Source organism: Oncorhynchus nerka, linkage group LG13 (assembly GCF_034236695.1).
Source record: "Oncorhynchus nerka isolate Pitt River linkage group LG13, Oner_Uvic_2.0, whole genome shotgun sequence".
NCBI classification, from domain to species: Eukaryota; Metazoa; Chordata; class Actinopteri; order Salmoniformes; family Salmonidae; genus Oncorhynchus; species Oncorhynchus nerka.
In genome coordinates, this window is record NC_088408.1 from 31,152,116 (window position 1) to 31,174,670 (window position 22,555).

Here is a 22,555-nt window from a genome sequence, read left to right on the forward strand (position 1 = left end):
AAGGGTACCACATGAGGGAGAAGGATGTCTTCCCTGTAACGCACAGCATTGAGATTGCCTGCAGTGACAACAAGCTCAGTCCGATGATGTGACACACCGCCCCGGACCCTCTACCTCCAAATCGATCCCGCACCAGAGTACAGGCATCGGTGTAACGCTCATTCCTTCGACGATAAACGTGAATTTGACCATCACCCCGGGTGAGACAAAACCTCGACTCGTCAGTGAAGAGCACTTTTTGCCAGTCCTGTCTGGTCCAGCGACAGTGCGTTTGTGCCCATAGGCGACGTTGTTGCCGGTGATGTCTGGTGAGGACAGGCCTACAAGCCCTCAGTCCAGCCTCTCTCAGCCTATTGTGGACAGTCTGGGAACTGATGGAGGGATTGTGCGTTCCTGGTGTAACTCAGGCAGTTGTTGTTGCCATCCTGTACCTGTCCCGCAGGTGTGATGTTCGGATGTACCGATCCTGTGCAGGTGTTGTTAAACGTGGTCTCCCACTGCGAGGACGATCAGCTGTCCGTCCTGTCTCCCTGTAGCGCTGTCTTAGGCATCTCACAGTATGGACATTGCAATTTATTGCCCTGGCTACATCTGCAGTCCTCATGCCTCCTTGCAGCTTGCCTAAGGCACGTTCACACAGATGAACAGGGACCCTGGGCATCTTTCTTTTGGTGTTTTTCAAAGTCAGTAGAAAGGCTTCTTTAGTATCCTAAGTTTTCATAACTGTGACCTCAATTGCCTACCTTCTGTAAGCTGTTAGTGTTCCACAGCTGCATGTTCATTGATTGTTTATGGTTCATTGAACAAGCATGGGAAACAGTGTTTAAACCCTTTATAATGAAGATCTGTGAAGTTATTTGGATTTTTACGAATTATCTTTGAAAGACAGGGTCCTGAAAAAGGGACGTTTCTTTTTTGCTGAGTTTATAAACAATGCTTTCATGGGTTCGGTTTAGCTGGAATCTGTTGTTTTCACAACTTCAAACTCTGCTTTAATTCCCCCATTGAGATCCCAAATGTGTGTTTCTGTTGATATGGTAATACTCCATGTTGGTTTATTTTACTGTAAGACTATACAAACACAGTCCATAGGAACATGACAAACACCTGAATCAATAAGAATGTATTACTAAGGTAGGATGATAGGCCCAGTGCTCACCATAGCATGGATGTAAGGTAGGATGTAGGCCCCCTGCTCACCATGGCATGGATGTAAGGTAGGATGGTAAGGCCCCCTGCTCACCATGGCATGGATGTAAGGTAGGATGGTAGACCCCCTGCTCACCATGGCATGGATGTAAGGTAGAATGGTAGGCCCCCTGCTCACCATGGCATGGATGTAAGGTAGGATGGTAGGCCCCCTGCTCACCATGGCATGGATGTAAGGTAGGATGGTAGGCCCCCTGCTCACCATGGCTTGGATTTAAGGTAGAATGGTAGGCCCCCTGCTCACCATGGCATGGATGTAAGGTAGAATGGTAGGCCCCCTGCTCACCATGGCATGGATGTAAGGTAGGATGGTAGACCCCCTGCTCACCATGGCATGGATGTAAGGTAGAATGGTAGGCCCCCTGCTCACCATGGCATGGAGGTATGGTAGGATGGTAGGCCCCCTGCTCACCATGGCATGGATGTAAGGTAGGATGGTAGGCCCCCTGCTCACCATGGCATGGAGGTATGGTAGGATGGTAGCCCCCCTAAGGTCTCTGACCCGAAATTGGCACACAATAAACAACAGGCAGAGGTAACTTCCACATTGAGGCCCCTTGCTAACCTCCACAGATGTGTGTACTTAGGTGTACTGAGCAGAGTCTGGAAGGTGGTGATGGGAAAAGAGACAGAGGCAGGCAGCAGTGAACAGGGACATCCAATTCACGCTAAAGTGTCTAACAGAGAGACAAGAGATGCTTTGACATTAAAGTGATGAGTTGCTGTGTACAAGGACATTCAGGATATAAATTACATACAACTTCAGGTCTGCTTGGCATTTCTTGGTGACCTCACAGTCCCACCAAACAGGTTCAGGTAATTCAGACCATTCCTTTGTTTGCTAAAGGTTCTCCAAATGTTATTGTGTGAAGTTGTATTGGTTCTTCATTGATTTTTTAAATATTTTTTTTTACATTTAACCTTTATTTAACTGGGCAAGTCAGTTAAGAACAAATTCTTATTTACAATGACGGCGTCCCAAAAGGCAAGAGGTCTTATAGGACAAAACACGACAAGAGAGACAATACAACACTACATAAAGAAAGACCTAAGACAACAACATGGCAAGGCAGCAACACATGACAACACATCATGGAAGCAACACAACATGACAACAACATAGTAGCAACATAGCATGACAACAACATAGTAGCAACATAACATGACAACAACATAGTAGCAACACAACATGACAACAACATAGTAGCAACATAACATGGTAGCAGCACAAAACATGGTACAAACATTATTGGGCACAGACAACAGCACAAAAGGCAAGAAGGTAGAGACAACAATACATCACGCAAAGTAGCCACACCTGTCAGTAATAGTGTCCATGATTGAGTCTTTGAATGAAGAGATTGAGATAAAACTGTCCAGTTTGAGTGTTTCAGTCACTAACTGCAGCAAACTGAAAAGAGGAACGTCCCAGGGATGTGTGTGCTTTGGGGACCTTGAACAGAATGTGACTAGCAGAACGGGTGTTGTATGTGGAGGATGAGGGCTGCAGTAGATATCTCAGATAGGGGGAAGTGAGGCCTAAGCGGGTTTTTATAAATAAGCGTCAACCAGTGGGTCTTGCGACGGGTATACAGAGATGACCAGTTTACAGAGGAGTATAGAGTTCAGTGATGTGACCTCTCAGGAGCATTGGTGGCAAATCTGATGGCCGAATGGTAAAGAACACCTAGCCGCTCGAGAGCACTCTTACCTGCCGATCTATAAATTATGTCTCCATAATCTATCATGTAGAGGTCGACCGATTATGATTTTTCACCGCCGATACCGATTATTGGAGGACCAAAAAAATCCGATCCCGATTAATCGGCCGATTTGTTTTATTTATTTTTATTAATGACAATTACAACAATACTGAATGAACACTTATTTTAACTTACTATAATACATCAATAAAAATCTATTTAGCCTCAAATAAATAATGAAACATGTTTAATTTGGTTTAAATCATGCAAAAACAAAGTGTTGGAGAAGAAAGTAAAAGTGCAATATGTGCCATGTAAAAAAGCTAACGTTTAAGTTCCTTGCTCAGAACATGAGAACATATGAAAGATGGTGGTTCCTTTTAACATGAGACTTCAATATAGGTTTAAGGTTGTAGTTAATATAGTATTTATAGGACAATTTCTCACTATACGATTTGTATTTCATATACATTTGACTATTGGATGTTCTTATAGGCACTTTAGTATTGCCAGTGTAACAGTATAGCTTCCGTCCCTCTCCTCGCTCCTACCTGGGCTCGAACCAGGAACACATCGACAGCAGCCACCCTCGAAGCAGCGTTACCCATGCAGAGCAAGGTGAACAACAACTCCAAGTCTCAGAGCGAGTGACGTTTGAAACGCTATTAGTGCGCACCCCGCTAACTAGCTAGCCATTTCACATTGGTTACACCAGCCTAATCTCAGGAGTTGATAGGCTTTAAGTCATAAACAGCGCAATGCTTGAAGCACAGCGAAGAGCTGATGGCAAATGCAGGAAAGTGTTGTTTGAATGAATGTTTACGAGCCTGCTGCTGCCTACCACCGCTCAGTCAGACTGCTCTATCAAATATCAAATCATAGACTTAATTATAACATAATAACACACAGCAATACGAGCCTTTGGTCATTAATATGGTCGATTCCAGAAACTATCATTTTGAAAACAAAACGTTTATTATTATCCCATATGCCCTGACTCTGCGTGCAATGAACGCAAGAGAAGTGACACAATTTCACCTGGTTAATATTGCCTGCTAACCTGGATCTTTTTTGCTAAATATGCAGGTTTAAAAATATATACTTCTGTGTATTGATTTTAAGAAAGGCATTGGTGTTTATGGTTAGGTATACGTTGGAGCAACGACAGTCCTTTTTCGCGAATACGCAATGCATCGATTATATGCAATGCAGGACACGCTAGATAAACTAGTAATATCATCAACCATGTGTAGTTTATGTGATTATGATTGATTGATTGTTTTTATAAGATAAGTTTAATGCTAGCTAGCAACTTACCTTGGCTTCTTGCTGCATTCGCGTAAGAGGCAGGCTCCTCGTGGAGTGCAATGAGAGGCAGGTGGTTAGAGCGTTGGACTAGTTAACTGTAAGGTTGCCAGATTGAATCCCCCAAGCTGACAAGGTAAACATCTGTCATTCTGCCCCTGAACAAGGCAGTTAACCCACCGTTCCTAGGCCGTCATTGAAAATAAGAATGTGTTCTTAACTGACTTGCCTAGTTAAATAAAGGTGTATATAAAAAATAAATAAATAAAAGAAATCGGCCAAATTGGTGTCCTAAAATACCGATTTCCAAATCGGCCCTAATTAAATGGCCTTTCCGATTAATCGGTCGACCTGTACTATCATGGGTAGGATAGTCATCTGAATCAGGGTTAATTTGGCAGCTGGGGTGAAAGAAGAGAGATTACGATAGAGGTAACCAAGTCGAGATATAACTTCAGCCTGCAGCTTTGATATGTGCTGAGAGAAGGACAGTGTACTGTACTCTTGCATGTTTCTTTGCCTGTTTTCTTTACTTTTCTGCTTAGGTATAAATTAATCACAAAAGTCAAACATCTCGTGGTCACATTGATATTGCATGGCACAAACAAATTTGTGCAGCCATTCTAACATTTTCCATTTAACCCTTAAGCTAGACACGGAGTTAAATTAAATAGATCAAATGTGGTTACTCCCTGATGTTCTGTCCATATCCTGTGCCCTCGATAACTGAAAAAATAAACTGTGTAACCCATTTGTTTAGTTTTTCTCTAATCTGTTTATCATATGATAGAATTGGAATGCAATAGATAATTCATTTTTCCCCTCCTAAATTTCTCTCAATAACTTGCTTTGTGTGTAAAACCAGGGTCATTCAGCTGATGAAGTCCAGAGTGAATGGAAAATCTCACCAGAGAATGAGCACTAGAGAGCCTTCACTTTATAGCAGGGTTTCCCATACTCGGTCCTGGGCCTCCCCCCAGGCGCACGTGGTTTTTGCCCTAATAACCAGCTCATCGTCAAGCTGTGATTATTTGAATCAGCTGTGTAGTGCTAGGGCAAAAACAAAACATGCACCCAGGGGAGTTTGGGGAACCCTGCTTTACAGTGTATACGCTCATATCACATATCATAGAATAGAGCAGAGGATCGTGTCTGTCTACCCAAACATGACGTGTCTCTTTGTCTTCTATTCATGGGTGTTTCAATGGACTTGTACACACAACAGTAGATCATGGTTAACAGATAGGATAAACAGTTGTTAGTGCTACAGGTACATAACAGCATTCACATGAGTATTCAGACCCTTTGCTATGAGACTCAAAATTGAGCTCCGGTGCATCCTGCTTCCATTGATCATCCTTGAGATGTTTCTACAGCTTCATTGGAGTCCACTTGTGGTAAATTCAATTGATTGGACATGATTTGGGAAGACACACGCCTGTCTATATAAGGTCCAACAGTTGACAGTGCATGTCAAAGCAAAAACCAAGCTATGAGGTTGAAGGAATATCTGCAGCATTGATGGTTCCCAAGAACACAGTGGCCTCCATCATTCTTAAATGGATGAAGTTTGGAAACACCAAGACTCTTTTTAGAGCTGGCCGCCTTGCCAAATTGAGAAATCGGGGGAGATGGGCCTTGGTCTAAGAACCCAATGGTCACTCTGGCAGAGCTCTAGAGTTCCTCTGTGGAGATGGGAGAACTTTCCAGAAGGACAACCATCTCTGCAGCACTCCACCAATCAGGCCTTTATGGTAGAGTGACCAGACGGAAGCCACTCCTCAGTAAAAGGCTCATGACAGCCTGCTTGGAGGTTGCCAAAAGGCACCTAAAGGACTCTCAGACCATGAGAAACACGATTCTCTGGTCTGATGAAACCAAGATTAAACTCTTTGGCCTGAATGCCAAGCGTTACGTCTGGAGAAAACCAGGCACTGCTTATCACCTGACCAATACCATCCCTACGGTGAAGTATTGTTTTGGCAGCATCATGCTGTGGGATGTTTTTCAGCGGCAGGGACTGGGAGACTAGTCAGGATCGAGGGAAAGAGGAATAGAGCAAAGTACAGAGATATCCTTGATGAAAACGTGTTCCAGAGCACTCAGGACCTCAGACTGGGGCGAAGCGTCACCTTTCAACAGGACAACGACCCTAAGCACACAGCCAAGACAAAGCAGGAGTGGCTTCGGGACAAGTCTCTGAATGTCCTTGAGTGGCCCAGCCAGAGCCCAGACTTGAACCCGATCAAACATCTCTGGAGAGACCTGAAAATACCCAACCTGACAGCGCTTGACAGGATCTGCAGAGAAGAATGGGAGAAACTCCCCAAATACAGGTGTGCCAAGCTTGTAGCGTCGTACCCCAAAAGACTTACGTCTGTAATTGCTGCCACTGGTTCAAGCCCAGTAAGGGGACAAGGACGTAGAGGAAGCAAAACTGTTAGCAGCACACTGACGTCAGTATTGACAGATAAATACATGCTTGTGAATAACAATTAACTATTGATCAGTATCAATGGAAAGCCTATTAAGGTGGAATGTGCAGACTTCCGGCAATGGCGAGGCTCCTACAAGAGCCTAACCTAGCGTCCTCGAACTTTAGAAAACCTTTAAGGCATTTTGACACAGTTTACCTGTTCATTAATAGTGAGTTGGAAGTTAAAACATCTATTTTTGCAAAGCCACAGACGAGGCATGGAAAAGTGCCCCCCTCTTACAGCCCTTTTCGGCCTCGACGGATGCTAGCTCGGAAGAAGCACCAGCATGGTTCAGAATGGAGATGGATAAGAGTATAACAAAAATCCAAGAGACACTTTCTGAACGCCTCATCGTGATTGATGTGCTGGTCGATAAACTCCACGAAGACCAGGAAGTCACAAAGGTGAGTCACAAAAGTGAAAGTCACCAGGCTCCCATCCTGGACATCTGCGAGGACGTGGACCAGAAGTACAAGAAGTTAGGAGACACCATTTCTAAACTCCAGGAGAAATTTGATTATTACAAAAATGTACAAAAGTGCTCAAATTTAAGGCTGTGGAGGGAAGAGACACCATCTCTTTTCTACAGGAATTAATTCCCCAAATTCTGGATTTACCCTCTTCCGCGTACCCACTGGAAATCGAGAGGGCCCATCGCACGCTACGGAGGTGGCTGCCTGGCCAGGTTGCACCCAGGGCATTTGTCAATACATTTCTACGGTACCAGGGCGATGTCCGCATCCTCTCTGCTGTCCGAGCAAAGGGAGAGCTCAAGTACGGAGATGCCAGAATCATGATATTTCCTGATATTTCTCCCATACTACACAAGAGGAGGATGGCTTTCTCCCCACTGAAGAGGCTTCTGCGGCAGGCTGGCTTGGCATATGGCCTGCGCTACCCGGTGACTTTGTGGATCGAAAACAAGAATGATGAGTGCACATTTGACGCTGTGAAGACAGCTGAAACATACATGAGGAAAGAACTCCCTGACTTGTTCACTCCTACTACATCATGAGGAACTGTCTTTTGAACTTGGATTCAGTGTTGTTATCTACCCTTACCACCTGGGGGTGGCCCGTCACTAGTGAAACATGAGGATACCATGAAATTACTCATGTGATCGACTGGCTGGCAGGGTTGGCTGGCTAGATGGCTAGCTTGATAATGACTAGCGAGGTAACGTTGGATCATAGCTAATGTTGGCTGCGCTATTAAGCCAGCTCGCTAAGTTTACAAGGGTGTGACTATAGCTATAGCCACACTGTGCCAGATTGTAAAAAAAAATTCTGTATACTTTTATTTTACGCATAGAGGTCCAGTCAGGTTTGGTTAAATAGCTATGTGGCTTTTGACTGGGTTTCAAGCCTAACTATGTTGTTTATATTACTTCAGGGAATTTTAGCTACTAATGTTTGCTAGTTTGTTTATTGCTAGAGATGTATGCTAGCGTTAGTGATACCGAGGCAGGGATAAGCTGCACACCAGCTGGCACTAATATGTGACTGACCGCCTAATTGCCAGCTAGATGATAGCTTTAACATTGTGTATGTGTATGTATGTACAGGGCCAGTCAAACGTTTGGACACACCTACTCATTCAAGGGTTTTTCTTTATTTTTACTATTTTCTACATTGTACAAGAATAGTGAAGACATCAAAACAATAAAATCACACATATGGAATTTTGTAGTAACCAAGTGTTAAAAACATTTAAATATATTTTAGTTTTTAGATTCTTCAAAGTAGCCACCCTTTGCCTTGATGACAGCTTTGCACACTCTTGCTATTCTCTCAACCAGCTTCACCTGGAATTATTTTCCAATTGTCTTGAAGGAGTTCCCACATATGCTGAGCACTTGTTGGCTGATTTTCCTTCACTATGCGGTCTGACTCATCCAAACTATCTCAATTGGGTTGAGGTCGGGTGATTGTGGAGGCCACGTCATCTGATGCAGCACTCCATCTCTCTCCTTCTTGGTCAAATAGCCCTTACACAGCCTGGAGGTGTGTTTGGGGTCATTGTCCTGATGAAAAACAAATGATAGTCCCACTAAGCGCAAACCAGATAGGATGGCGTAACACTGCAGAATGCTGTGGTAGCAATGCTGGTTAAGTATGCCTTAAATTCTAAATAAATCACTGACAGTGTTACCAGCAAAGCACCCCCGCACCATGACACCTCCTCCTCCATGCTTCTCGGTGGGAACCACACATGCAGACATCATCCATTCACCTACTCTGCATCTCACAAAGTCACGGCGGTTGTAACCAAAAATCTCAAATTTGGACTCATCAGACTAAAGGACAGATTTCCGCCGGTCTAATGTCCATTGCTCGTGTTTCGTGGCCCAAGCAAGTCTCTTCTTCTTATTGGTGTCCTTTAGTAGTGGTTTCTTTGCAGCAATTTGACCATGAAGGCCTGATTCACGCAGTCTTCTCTGAACAGTTGATGTTGAGATGTGTCTGTTTCTTGAACTCACTTGAACTCTGTGAAGCGTTTATTTGGGCTGCAATTTCTGAGGTGCTGTTAATTGCTGATTTCTAAGACTGGTACCTCTAATGAACTTATCCTCTGCAGCAGCTCTGGGTCTTCCTTAACTGTGGCGGTCCTCATGACAGCCAGTTTCAGCTTGATAGTTTTTGCAACTGCACTTGAAGAAACTTTCAAAGTTCTTGAAATTTTCCACATTGATTGACCTTCATGTCTTAAAGTAATGATGGACTGTCGTTTCTCTTTGCTTATTTGAGCTGTTCTTGCCAAAATGTGGACTCAGAATGATGGTGATTTGTTTAACTAATTATCTCTATTTCATATTTGAAGGATGATAGTTCTCATCTAGTGAAGGTTTTCATTTATTCATCATAGCTTGATAACTTTCTTCCTGTGGTGCTTGGGTGCGTTTGTGGTCAACACTTTTGTCACCTTGCGGCACAGATTTCAGGGTGCCTTGGGGAATGTTGACATTTGGGTGTGCGGGTAGGTGTTGCTAATGACCATGAATGAATCGTCTGGGGTTTCTTCCGTGTTTTTGTTGTTGTTGACATGGTCACGTGGGGCTAAATAATCCCGTCATTATTGTTGATGACGTTTTCTGCTTTGATTGAAATTGTATTTTGTGACTCGACTGACAACATTTTCATATTACAGTGAACAGTCAATGCACTTTTATGTGCTAACTTGTACATATAATTTAGAATTTACCTAATTCGGGCGATGCTATGCATAGCAGATACATCTAGCTTAAAGACTAGTGTCTAGGGGTATGTGTTTTTAACTCCCTCAGTTGGGGAGGGGGATGGGTGGGTTTGTGGTAGGGTCAGGGTATTAGCCCACGAGATGTTGACTATATTATACTTTCATTTTGTACAATTTGTACATGCTCAACACAATTTTATTTGCATCTCTTTCCCTATTTCTTATTTTCTTTAAAGATGTCGACACCTAATATGTATACATTTATGATAACTAACATTAGGGGTACTAAATGCCCAGTCAAGCACAAACGCATTCTGAATTATCTAAAGCAACATAAGGTTGATATAGCTCTTCTTCTGACTGACTGAGCATGATAAACTGAAAAGAGAGTGGGTGGGTCAAGTGTACTATTCATCTTTCACGTCTCGGGCAAGAGGGTTGGCCATTCTCATTAATAAGCAATGCCTCTTTCAGCTTCAATCTAAGATTAAAGACAAAGGAGGTAGGTTTGTGATCATTCAGCGTTTTATTAATACTGAGACCATTACCATTGTGAATGTGTATGGGCCTTGTAAAATGGGGGTGGGCACACTTTTGCATATGTTTTTGTCCTGCCCTGAACTAGGAAATTATTGGGAAGAATTATTCAGATCTTATCACAGGTCACTAATATGACTGTACCACTAGATCCTTCCCTTATTCTTCTTGGAGATGACTGTCTACCAGTTAATATTGGTAGCAAAACCAGATTAATTAAATTGGCAGTCATTGCAGTCAATACATGCACAGTGTTTCTATGGAAGAGTGACACTCTGCCAAGCAAGCATATCAAATCAAATCAATTTTTATTTGTCACATGCGCCGAACACAAGAGGTGTAGAGCTTAAAGTGAAATGTTTACTTACAAGCCCTTAACCAACACTGCTGTTTTAAGAAAAATATGTGTAAAGTAAAAAATAAATGTAACAAATAATTAAAGAGCAGCAGTAAAATAACAATAGCAAGGCTTTTTACAGAAGGTACCGGTACAGAGTCAATGTGTGGGGGCACCAGTTAGTCAAGGTAATTGAGGTAATATATCTCATCGTTGTCGGTGAATAGGCCTACGACTGTTGTGTCATCAGCAAACTTAATGATGGTGTTGGAGTCATGCTTGGCCATGCAGTCATGAGTGAACAGGGAGTACAGAAGGGGACCAAGAATGTGTAGTTACCTACCCTTACCACCTGGGGGCGGCCAGTCAGTAAGTCCAGGATCCAGTTGCAGAGGGAGGTGTTTAGTCCCAGGGTCCTTAGCTTAGTGATGAGCTTTGAGGGCACTATGCTGTTGAACTTCCTGACAAACTCATTCACCATATCGGTATATGTGTCGAAATTATTTTCTTAAGCTTCCCTGAACATATCCCAGTCCGCGTGATCAAAACAATCTTGATGCGTGAATTCTGATTGGTCAGACCAGCGTTGAATAGACCTCACCACGGGTGCTTCCTGTTTGAGTTTCTGCCTATAGGAGGGGAGGAGCAAGATGGCATTGTGGTCCGATTTGCCGAATGGAGGGCCTTATATGCATTCTGGAAGGTAGTATAGCAATGGTTGAGGGTTTTAGCAGCGCGAGTACAACAATTAATATGTTGATTGAATTTCGGGAACCTCTTCCTTGCTTTGTTCAAATCCCCAGCTACAATAAATGCAGCCTCAGGATATGTGGTTTTCAGTTTGCATAAAGTCCAGTGAAGTTCTTTGTGGACCTCCGTGGTATCCACTTGGGGGAGGGGGGGGGGGTAGACTGTTGTGGCTATTATTGACAAAAATGATCTTGGGAGATAGTACGGTCGCCATTTGATTGTGAGATATTCTAGGTTAGGTGAACAGAAGGACTTGAGTTCCTGTATGCTATCATAGTTACACCATAAGACGTTAATCATAAAACATATACCTCTGCCCTTCTACTTCCCGGAGAGATGTTTGTTCCTGTCAGCGCGATGTACAGAGATCCCAACTGGCTTTACAGAGTCAGACAGTATATCTCGAGAGAGCCATGTTTCCGTGAAGCAGAGTATGTTACAATCCCTGATGTCTCTCTGAAAAGCAACTCTCGCCTTGAGCTCATCAATTTTATTATCCAGAGATTGGATATTAGCGAGTAAAATAAAATAGCTTATATTTTGGGTTCTAATGGGGGTACGACAGTTAAACTAAGATCATGAGGCATTTATAAGTTATATTCTTCAAAATTCAATATTTACATATCATTCATTTATAAGTCAAAAAATGGACGTAGCAACTGCAGATTGCCCCTTTAAAATAATATTATATTATAGCATTATAATTAAACCAATTATGCCACAGGCCTAAGTATGTAAATTGACTAACCTGTAGGTACACCCTGTCATGTTGCATTTTACACCTTGTCATGTCTTCCTCTTGTCCTCTGTTTTCTCTGCAGGGATCATGTCAGCCATAGGAAATGGCTATGTTATATACATGACCATCAAACGCAAGACAAAGCTAAGGCCGCCTGAGCTCATGACAGTCAACTTAGCCATATTTGACTTTTGCATATCAGGTAAACCATTCCGCAGTCTCTTCATACAGTATGTCCATGTACAGCGTGTTTCTGTACAGAACAGTGTATGGTGGATTAGTCCTGTGTCGTCTGTGTATTTCAATTCAGAACAGCATGTATATGAACAATGGTAGCGCTGCATTAACATTTACTCATGTACTGTACATCCTGACACATGGGAATGGTTGTCATGGTTGGAAGAAGATGAAGTGGTGGAATATAATGACAAGAAAGCGAGAGAGTGAGGGAGAGAGAGAGAGAGAGAGAGCGAGAGAGAGAGAGAGAGAGAGAGAGAATCACTGAGATGCTTTAAAGTCATAACTTTTAGGCATGTTTGGTAACTCACCCTGAAATATGCTAAATTGTGGCTTAATCTGGAATTAGTCCTTTATCGCCATCGTTTGGATATTAGAGGAACACCATCACGTAAAAAGAACTCACCTCTAATATGACTCTACCTGGCATGTTGATCACAATATATCGATAGACCAGGCCTTTGATGTACAAGAGGTTTAGTTCCACTGTAAGCAGTCATCTCAGTTAAGAAATGTTGTTTTAAAAATCCCCTTTATCTGAGAATATCCTACTTTCTCAAAGAGTCCCTGTGACCCAGCCAGAAGCAGAATTCACAACAGTATGTCTCAGTCTCAGAACAATCTCTGGCCAGCTCTCTCTGTGTCTCATACAACCACGAGATGCTCACTTGTTTATCTGTTTATTTCTTGGTCTCTGGGCCAACTATGTCTCTCTGTATGAGACGCCTGCATTGCTCTCTAGGACTTGAGCCAACGTCTACAGCAGACAACAAGCATGATCTATTTGTGTCTGCCAGCTTTGCCTGCATCTTGGGAATGTCACTCAGATGTTGGAGGTCCAAATGAAAAGAGGGCCATAATATTTCGTAGTCATTTTACCGTAATACTGTAGGAGTCATAAAGTGAGAGAAAGAGTCTTCTATGAACTACGAGGGTTCGTGGAGAGTGCAGTGTGTGTACATCAACATGTATATAGAAACAGGGTCATAACTGTGCTCTCTGAACCTCTGTGGCGTCAGACCGGTGAGGATGCCACTTTCTCCTCACACGATATAAACACCATTTATGATCACCTCTTCTGTCCCATGCTATGCCTCAGGATTGTAACTTTACTGCATCTGTTATCATTGTGAGTTTTGAAGAAACAGCACTTCTGTTATGTGAAGTAGATGAAGAGGATGGTTTTTCATTGGAATTCTCATGCATTTTAAGGCCTCCATTACTATGTTACTGTACATGTATACTATATATTCTCATGTCTTTACAGCACACACGGATCATTTGAGGTGGTTAACAACTGTGTGTGTTTGGTCTTGAAGTCACAGGGAAGCCGTTCTTTGTGGCGTCCAGTTTCTCCCACCGCTGGCTGTTTGGCTGGGAGGGCTGTCGTTTCTATGGCTGGGCTGGCTTCTTCTTCGGTGTCGGCAGCCTCATCACCATGACCGTAGTCAGCCTAGACAGATACCTCAAGATCTGCCACCTCAGATACGGTACAGTGGGCTATGTTCTCAGTTTGTGTTTGGTTTACAGCAGGGGTGTCAAACTAAATGTTGCCCCGCGGTGTCCGTAGGGCTGCACTGAAGATCACTTACATTTCCTTGCCGAGCAAAGAATTAGCAAAGAATATCCTCTAACAAATAAATGACTAACAGTGAAATGCTTACTTACGGGTCCTTCCCAATAATGCAGAGAGAAAGAAAATATAGAAATGATAGAAAAGTAAAACATATAATAAAATAAGTAATAATAAGTACACAATGAGTAATGATAACATGGCTATGTACACAGGGTACCAGTACCGAGTCGAAGTGCAGGGGTATGGGGTGATTGAGGTAGATATGTACAAAAAAACTAGGAATAAAGTGACAGATCTTAAACAGTAGCAGCAGCGTATGTGATGGGTAAAAAAATGTGTGTGGTCAATGTCGATAGTCTGGACAGCTATTCGTTAACTCTTTACCTAACTACACTGAACAAAAATAAACATGCCACATGCAACAATTGAGTTACAGTTCATATAAGGAAATCAGTCAATTGAACTAAATTCATTAGGCCCTAATCTATGGATTTCACATGACTGAGAATACAGATATACATCTGTTGGTCACAGATACCTTTAAAAAAAAGCTAGGGGCTTGGATCAGAAAACCAGTCAGTATCTGGTGTGACCATTTGCCTCATGCAGCGAGACACATCTTCATTGCATAGAGTTGATTGTGGCCTGTGGAATGTTGTCCCACTCCTCTTCAATGGCTGTGCGAAGTTGCTGGTCATTGGCGGAAACTGGAACACGGTGTTGTGCATGTCGATCCAGAGCATCCCAAACAGGCTCAGTGGTGGACATGTCTGGTGTGTATGCAGGCCATGGAAGATCTGGGACATTTTCAGCTTCCATGAATCGAGTGCAGATCCTTGCGACATGGGTCTGAGCATTATCATGCTGAAACATGACGTGATGGCGGATGAATGGCACGACAATGGGCCTCAGGATCTCGTGACTTAAAAGCTCTCGACCCGCTCCACTACAGCCTTGTCGATGTGAATGGGTGCATGCTCAGCTCTCCGTTTCCTGTAGTCCACAATCAGCTCCTTTGTCTTGCTCACATTGAGGGAGAGGTTGTTGTCCTGGCACCACACTGCCAGGTCTCTGACCTCCTACTTATAGGCTGTCTTAGTGATGGTGTTGGAGTTGTGCTCTACAACGCAGTAGCGAGTTAACAGGGAATACAGGAAGGCGTCAAAGCATGCAACTCTGAAGGGCTCCCATGTTAAGGGTCAGCGTTGCGAATGTGTTGTTGCCTACCCTCACCACCTGGGGCCGTCCCGTCAGAAAGTCCAGGATCCAGTTGCAGAGGGAGGTGTTCAGTCCCAGGGTCCTTAGCTTACTGTTAGCTTGGAGGGCACTATGGCGTTGAACACTGAGATGTAGTCAATTAACAGCGTTCTCACATAGTGGGAAAGGGCAGTGTGGAGTGCAATAGAGATTTTGTCATCTGTGGATCTGTTTGGGTGGTACAGTTTATCATCTAATTGTTTAAAAAAATGTGTAGATACTTCCTGACTGTCTAGCTTTCAATTCAGTGATTATTAGCGAGCTAGACACAGTCAAGAAACGTTATGAATGTACTGTAGGTCCCTTATCATTTCTACACAGTTTTGATTTAGTAATTTTGAAGTATAAAAAAACTTTACAAGTTGTATTTGTTTTACTTAAACCACCCGGGAGCCGGATTGGACCCGGGGCGTATGTTTGACACCCCTGTTTACAGTAACACAAGACCTTTATAAGAATGAATAATTAGCACTTTTTCATTAATAAGTTAATTGAAATTATGATCTGTGATATCTGGACACTTTATTATTATGATGAACCAATTCATTATCAATCATTCTGCCCATAATTGTACCCACAGGAACGTGGCTAAAGAGGCAACATGCTTTCCTGAGTATGGTGTTTGTGTGGCTGTATGCAGGCTTCTGGGCCACCATGCCCCTGGTGGGCTGGGGCAACTATGCTCCCGAGCCCTTTGGCACTTCCTGCACTCTGGACTGGTGGCTGGCCCAGGCTTCCGTGGCGGGCCAGAGCTTCGTCATTGCAATCCTCTTCTTCTGTCTTATCTTCCCCACCGGCATCATCGTTTTCTCCTACGTCATGATCATCTTCAAGGTCAAGTCCTCAGCCAAGGAAATCTCCCACTTTGACACCAGGAACAAGAACAGCCATAATCTGGAGATGAAACTGACCAAGGTGTGTGTGTGTGTGTGTGTGTCAGAGCCCTGAACAGACATGAATTTTAAGCCCGAGCCCTAACTATGCCTGCAACGTTCAGGCTCCTCCCTACCCAGGCCCGATTGCTTCTGCCAAATTTAAGGCCCTGCCCGAAACCCAAAATCAGAAATAACATCCTCCGTTAGTAAATCAATTAGCTGCTCCTCTCTGTCTGTCACTCGCTTCCTGAGCGCTGCTCACTCTGAATGCTCTCTGCTCATGACGAATCTGAGTCTGTGAGTATCCATAGCAACGGCTCCTCTTGGGCTCTTCTGCTCAATTATGAGACATGAGAGAGCAGTTTGCTGTTAGCAACTTTGTCACTCTAAACTCTGACAAAACTCAAGGAACATTAATATTTTCTGTGAAATAATATCTCCTGTCTTATATTTGAAAAATAACTTCTGACACAATGTTATGATCTTAGTTAGATATGACTGTACTGCTCAGCTTCAAAATGTTAGTGATCAATTTATGGATACCCAAGCCCTGCCTGTACCCTAGTTATTGAGGAATAAACAGGCCCTACCCGGCCCTAACCCGATGTATAATGTCAGGGCCCGTCGGGATCGAGTCACAGAGCTCTTGTGTGTGTGTGGGCGTGTGTGCACGGAACCTCACCTCAGAGATACTTTAACTATTGTGAGACTGACCAGTGATGTGGTTCTACTTGTGTCCTCCAGGTGGCGATGCTGATCTGCGCTGGTTTCTTGATAGCGTGGATCCCTTATGCAGTGGTCTCAGTGGTGTCTGCGTTTGGCGAGCCCGACTCAGTGCCTATCTCGGTCTCTGTGATCCCCACTCTGCTTGCTAAGTCCTCTGCCATGTACAACCCCATCATCTACCAGGTCATCGACCTGAAACACTCCTGCGCTAAATCCTCCTGTTTTCAAGTTCTGAAGAAGCGCACACATTTAAAAAAGTCAAGGTATGGAGTAGTATTCATTTCATGGCTTTCTCTTCTACTTTCTATTCCCCTGGATTGACAGTTACAACTGTACCAACCTAGTTTAACATTTACCTTGTTTAATGGCTTGCAAGAGTTAAAACAATCATATTTCAACGTTTTCCCAAACAGCTTGCTAGATCTAGAGTTGAAGGTAGACTCAGCTAAATGACGTTGCCACGAGCAGCATCGCAGATACCAAGATGAGCAAGATGCAAGAATATCTGCTCATGTGCACGGATTCGCCTCACGCTGTTCACAGCGTGGTAGTCAGGGCACCAAAACAGCTGAGAAGTTGAGCCTCATGCTTTAATGCTCTTAGTTGTTGTGGAAATTGACCCACGATGCTGTTTACTTTCTGCATGTAGGTCATATCACCGCTATACCTTAAAAACGGCATAGTTTTCAATGCAACATTTCTAACTTATGAAACTTTTCTCCCATTGTATCTTCCACAGGTTTTACACAATTTCTGGCTCGCTTAAAGTCAGTCCGTCCAGTAATGAGGCTCACATTGAAATGTGAGAGAAAAACAGTGGTAATCTCGTGTGATTTGACACCTGTCCAATCACAACCCTGCTATCATCTGCAAAGATATTGACCACCGCTCATCACCCAAACCTACTGTACGCTACCCAGCCTTGCTGTATCTATGTTCCTGCTTCAAACAGCTCTCTGTACTCTCCTACCTCACGTCCCTCTGTGTTTACAGCTCAAGGCTGTTGTCAAGATGTATTTTTACACTTTGTACAGATTGTGTATTGTGACACCTGTGACATGCATATTTAAACTTTAACCTTTATGTGCTCCTGAAAGATCTAAAGTGTTGTTAAGAACGAGGTATGATATACAGATGTTGGATCTTATTTTGACCAGTTTTGTTGCAGGAGTAAAATAATCCTGCAGCAGGAGGAGGATTATTTGATTATTCTCAAAAAAAGTGATAATTTCTAACAGGAAAATAGTTCTGATAGGCTACAGTAGGCTACAGTTTAGGTGTGAGATCTAGTGATAGAAAGAGAAACTGCAGGTTTTCAGGGACATTATGCTACGACTAGGACTCTTAAAAATGTTCTGTGGAGCAAAGTGATCAAATTAAGATACCGTATCTGTACAGAGTGCTGGAGAGACTGTGGTGTTGATGTTGGAGTTAAGCGTTAATCACTGCTTCGGGCAGGTTTGACCTTAGCAGCACTTTTCATCAACGGTCAAAGTCATCATATGATTCTTAGTGTCACTGGATACATGTTTAGAGACGTCATTGACATCACAAAACAAAATGCTATTTTAGCTCATGCAAAAACTGCACGCTCCACTGTGAGGTAGCCACCAGCGCACGTTAATTGGACCAAATATCAAGTCACAGCACAACAACGTCTGTTAAGAGTAGTGGCTATGTGGTACAGCACTATGCTCCTGTCATCGTTATCCATTCTGTATGCGCAGATGTTAGCCTTTACGTCTCATATACAAGACATTAAGAACACCTTCCTAATATTGATTTGCACCCTTCCTTTTACCCTCAGAACAGCCTCAATTTGTCGGGGCATGGCTTCGACAAGGTGTCAAAAGCGTTCGACAGGAATGCTGGCCCACGTTGACTCCATTGCTTCCCAAAGTTGTGTCAAATTGGCTGGATGTCCTTTGGGTGGAGGACCATTTTTGATACGCACCGTAAAATGTTGAGCGTGAAAAATCAAGCAGCGATGCAATTCTTGACACAAACCAGTGCGCCTGGAACCTACTACCATACCCTGTTCAAAGGCACTTCAATATTTTGTCTTGCAATTTCACCCTCTAAATGGCACACATACACAATCCATGTCTTAAGGCTTAGAAATCCTTCTTTAACCTTCATCTACAGGGATTGAAGTGGGTTTAACAGTTGACAGCTATAAGGGATCATAGCTTTCACCTGGATTCACCTGGTCAGTCTTTGTCATGGAAAGAGCAGGTGTTCTTAATGCCGTGTACACTCAGTTTATGTTGATTTGACAAAACACAATTTAATAAATATCCACATGATCAGAAGGAATAAGACAACCATAAATGTGTTTTTTGCTTTTATACCTCTCAATTACTAAATTAATTAAAGTAATTCACTTAATTAAAGTAAGTTGAGGTGCTATTAAGATCAAAGTCTGTTTTCAAAGTCAGTAACATGTTTTTTTTTTTAAAGTATTTATACTGTGTGTGCTTGTGTATGGAGTCCAGGCTTTGAGTTATATGCAAGAAAACAATCTTTAGAAATACATAAACATTCAGTGCAAATAATTATCCTATTGGTTATTACAACTGTCATATGGTCTATTATTGTCTTTGAAATCTTTCATCTTTACTCTAACTGAGGGTGTCTGCATTCAACACACTGAAAAAACAAAAGAGGCCCTAGTCTCGCTGACCTCCTTAGAACAATAGAAAGGATCAACACACCTGCACTCAGCCTAAGGTCCTAACATTGGCAAGAACAATCAACAATCTTTATTTGACAGGATTTATTCAAAATCATACAACAGGTGAGTCTAATCCTGAATGCTGATTGGAAAACCGCATTCCAGTTTGCGTCTATTCCACAAGTTACCACCGGCTAAATCTATGACGTTAAAATGCCTATTTACTCTGTTCCATCTGACGGTGCAAACCACTGTCTCATCAGCCCAGCCAGGCAAATTATAAACTTGATCTCCACTATAAAAAGCATCTAGACATTATCTCCTATTTCTTTTAGACTAACATTTAGTTTTCAACAGCAGAGATTTGTATAAACCTGCTGTTTGTCTCTCCAACATTTGCAACATTGCTTCAATATTCAAATTCGATCTCCAGCACATGTTGGGAGTTGGGACGAGACAGGCAGGCAACTTTTCTCAGCCAATCGTAATCATGAATCGGCATCATTTTTATGGATATATACAAAGAACTATCAATAGAAAACAGGTCAAACGAAACATTTGCAGTCTTTCTAGCTGCAGTTTGAAGTGATTCTGCTAGCTGTGTTGTTGGCTCGCTCCTCTGAACAACAGTTTCCTGATGAGAGAGCACATTTTCTATGCCAGGCGAAATCGCGCCTCATTAGCTCATTGTTATGGATGTATCCGATTAAATGTCTCTAGAAAACATTTAAAAAAGGCAAATGCAGCTACTGTTGTTATTCTAGCTGCACTGTTTGACGTGACTGTAAGTTAGCCATAGTTGGATATCTAGAAAGCAAGGGATGAGTACGTTGCCAGCCAGTATGGCAATGGAACATTTAGAAAAAACGACTGTTCCATAGATACAGAACAAAAAGACTGAACGAATAGGTCGCGTCTCTGTCAACTGAACCGATAGCATGAATGACCAGATGGCTTGGGTAACAACTCTAGATTTGTGTCGGCACTATATCTTGTGGAAGGATGAAATAGTATGAATAAATTCATCAAAATAATGTTTTTAATGAAAATATGTCAATCATTATTTGAATATGTTGGTTACCCGTTGTATAAAAGTGATAATGCCCTTGAAGCCAGTGATTGGAGGATATATTGGCACGGTGTCACGAACCTCGCCAAAGATGGTGCCTCTTCCTGTTCGGGCGGTGCTCGGCGGTCGTCGTCGCCGGCCTATTAGCTGCCATCGATTCCCTTTCCGTTTGTTTTGGGTAATTGGGTACACCTGTTTTGTATTAGGGTTTGTTTGTAGGGTATTTAAGGGCACTAGGCCCGCTGGGTATTTGTGCGGGCTTGTTTTTGTTACTCTGTGTTTGATGGTGTGAGTTATTCGTGTATTTATTCTCCGGACTATTTTGTCCTGTTGTTTGGACTGGCAATTTATATACGCCCTGTGTGTTGGCGTGAATGTTTTGTTGCGCTGGGGAATAAATTTGAAAAAAAGACTGAACCCTGCTCTCTGCGCCTGATTCCACCCACCACTCCTAGTTGATCGTAACACACGGTTTGCCGGCCATCAATTTACAACACCCGTGCCAATATATTCTCCAAACACCGGCTTCAAGGGCATTATCACTTAAGCAATATCTCCTTTCTCAGTGTCTTACTGGATCTGTGTTTTTGTTGTTTGTATGATTTTTCAGTATGTACCTTTTCATTGCCTTGCTAATCATTTGATTTGATTGGTTTATTATTTTATTGTGTAAAGTTGTGAATGACCGTGTTAGGAGAGCTTATTCATATCAAATGTTCTATAATGGTATGCATTTTGTTCTCCATTTTTTAGATTTGCATCTGTACAAAATGTATGTCAACTAAGAGGTTAATATTGATGTCAAATAGGTAGTAGTCAACTGTAATGCTTACCTGTCATCACATCTTGCTTATGTACAAAATTATGAATGAGGAAGGAGATAGCTAATATGGTGTCTTTATTTGATCTCAGGTATAGGTTAAGACGAGGTGTAATCTTTTTCCTTGGTGGGCTGTCTGTATGTCTCCACATCACAGTATTAATCTCACCACGTTATCTGCCTCTGTTGGGTTTCTTAAAGGGGTTTAAGGATGATGCACTAGTGTACTTCAACAGGGTTTGATTGTGTCTCAGAAAAGAAGGCGGCTCTACAGGTGTGGGATCTTAATTTGAGACAGTTTGCCGCAGCAGGAAAGTAATTATTCAACAGGAGAACATTTTAATTATTTTGTGGATTATATATATATTTTTTAATTTGGGGGGACATCAAGTCTGAAATTTCAAAGTGGAAATTACATACTTCAGATGCCTTTTTTAATTTCCTGCAGCAGTGTGATCAAATTAAGATCCTACATCTGTCATTCATTGCATTTTCCAAACTAAATCACTGAAAGTGTTTTGTTTTAATGTTTTAACATGAAGAACATCATCTGAATAAGCAAGTACTGTGGTCCAGGAGGATTATGTCACATTGCTTATTATCATATGTATTTCCTAAAAGCATACAGTAACTGTATTAATTTATACTACCTGTAGTTTGCTTTCAAGTACCACATTGTCACACCTTATACTTCATTCCACATTCTTTGAGGAATTCGTCTTTGTCCCTTTATTTTGTAAAGAAAAAGTACAGCATTCCATAGCCATTGCAAATCTGTTGTGTTGAATAATGATAAGTGCAATAAAAGGTGCAGTTATGCACATATATTTAGATGATATAGATGTTTTATTTATGTTTGACAGGGCATCCTCATGAGGCATCCAACACCCTCATGAGGAGAGAATAGAATGATACACAAATAGTCTGACTCCCATGTTGATACACACTTCATTTAGAGTCACATAACACTTCTACTCGAAAGTCTGATTCAATCATCATGACTTACATGCACAATACCCTACAATAAATTGATCCTAAAATGTTATAGATAGATTAGATTATGTTAGAT

At 42.3% G+C, this 22,555-nt stretch overlaps 1 protein-coding gene across 1 annotated transcript in view; it reads left to right on the forward strand.

Moving 5' to 3' along the window:
- LOC115140406 (opsin-5-like) overlaps positions 1-22,306 on the forward strand; it is a 34,729-nt gene extending 12,423 nt beyond the window's left edge. The window contains exons 2-6 of the mRNA XM_029678749.2: positions 12,335-12,454; positions 13,809-13,979; positions 15,903-16,237; positions 16,942-17,186; positions 17,663-22,306. Coding sequence (XP_029534609.1) covers positions 12,335-12,454; positions 13,809-13,979; positions 15,903-16,237; positions 16,942-17,186; positions 17,663-17,729 — 938 coding nt within the window. The 3' untranslated portion in view covers positions 17,730-22,306. The remainder of the gene's footprint in view (positions 1-12,334; positions 12,455-13,808; positions 13,980-15,902; positions 16,238-16,941; positions 17,187-17,662) is intronic.
- Positions 22,307-22,555: the final 249 nt, after the last annotated feature.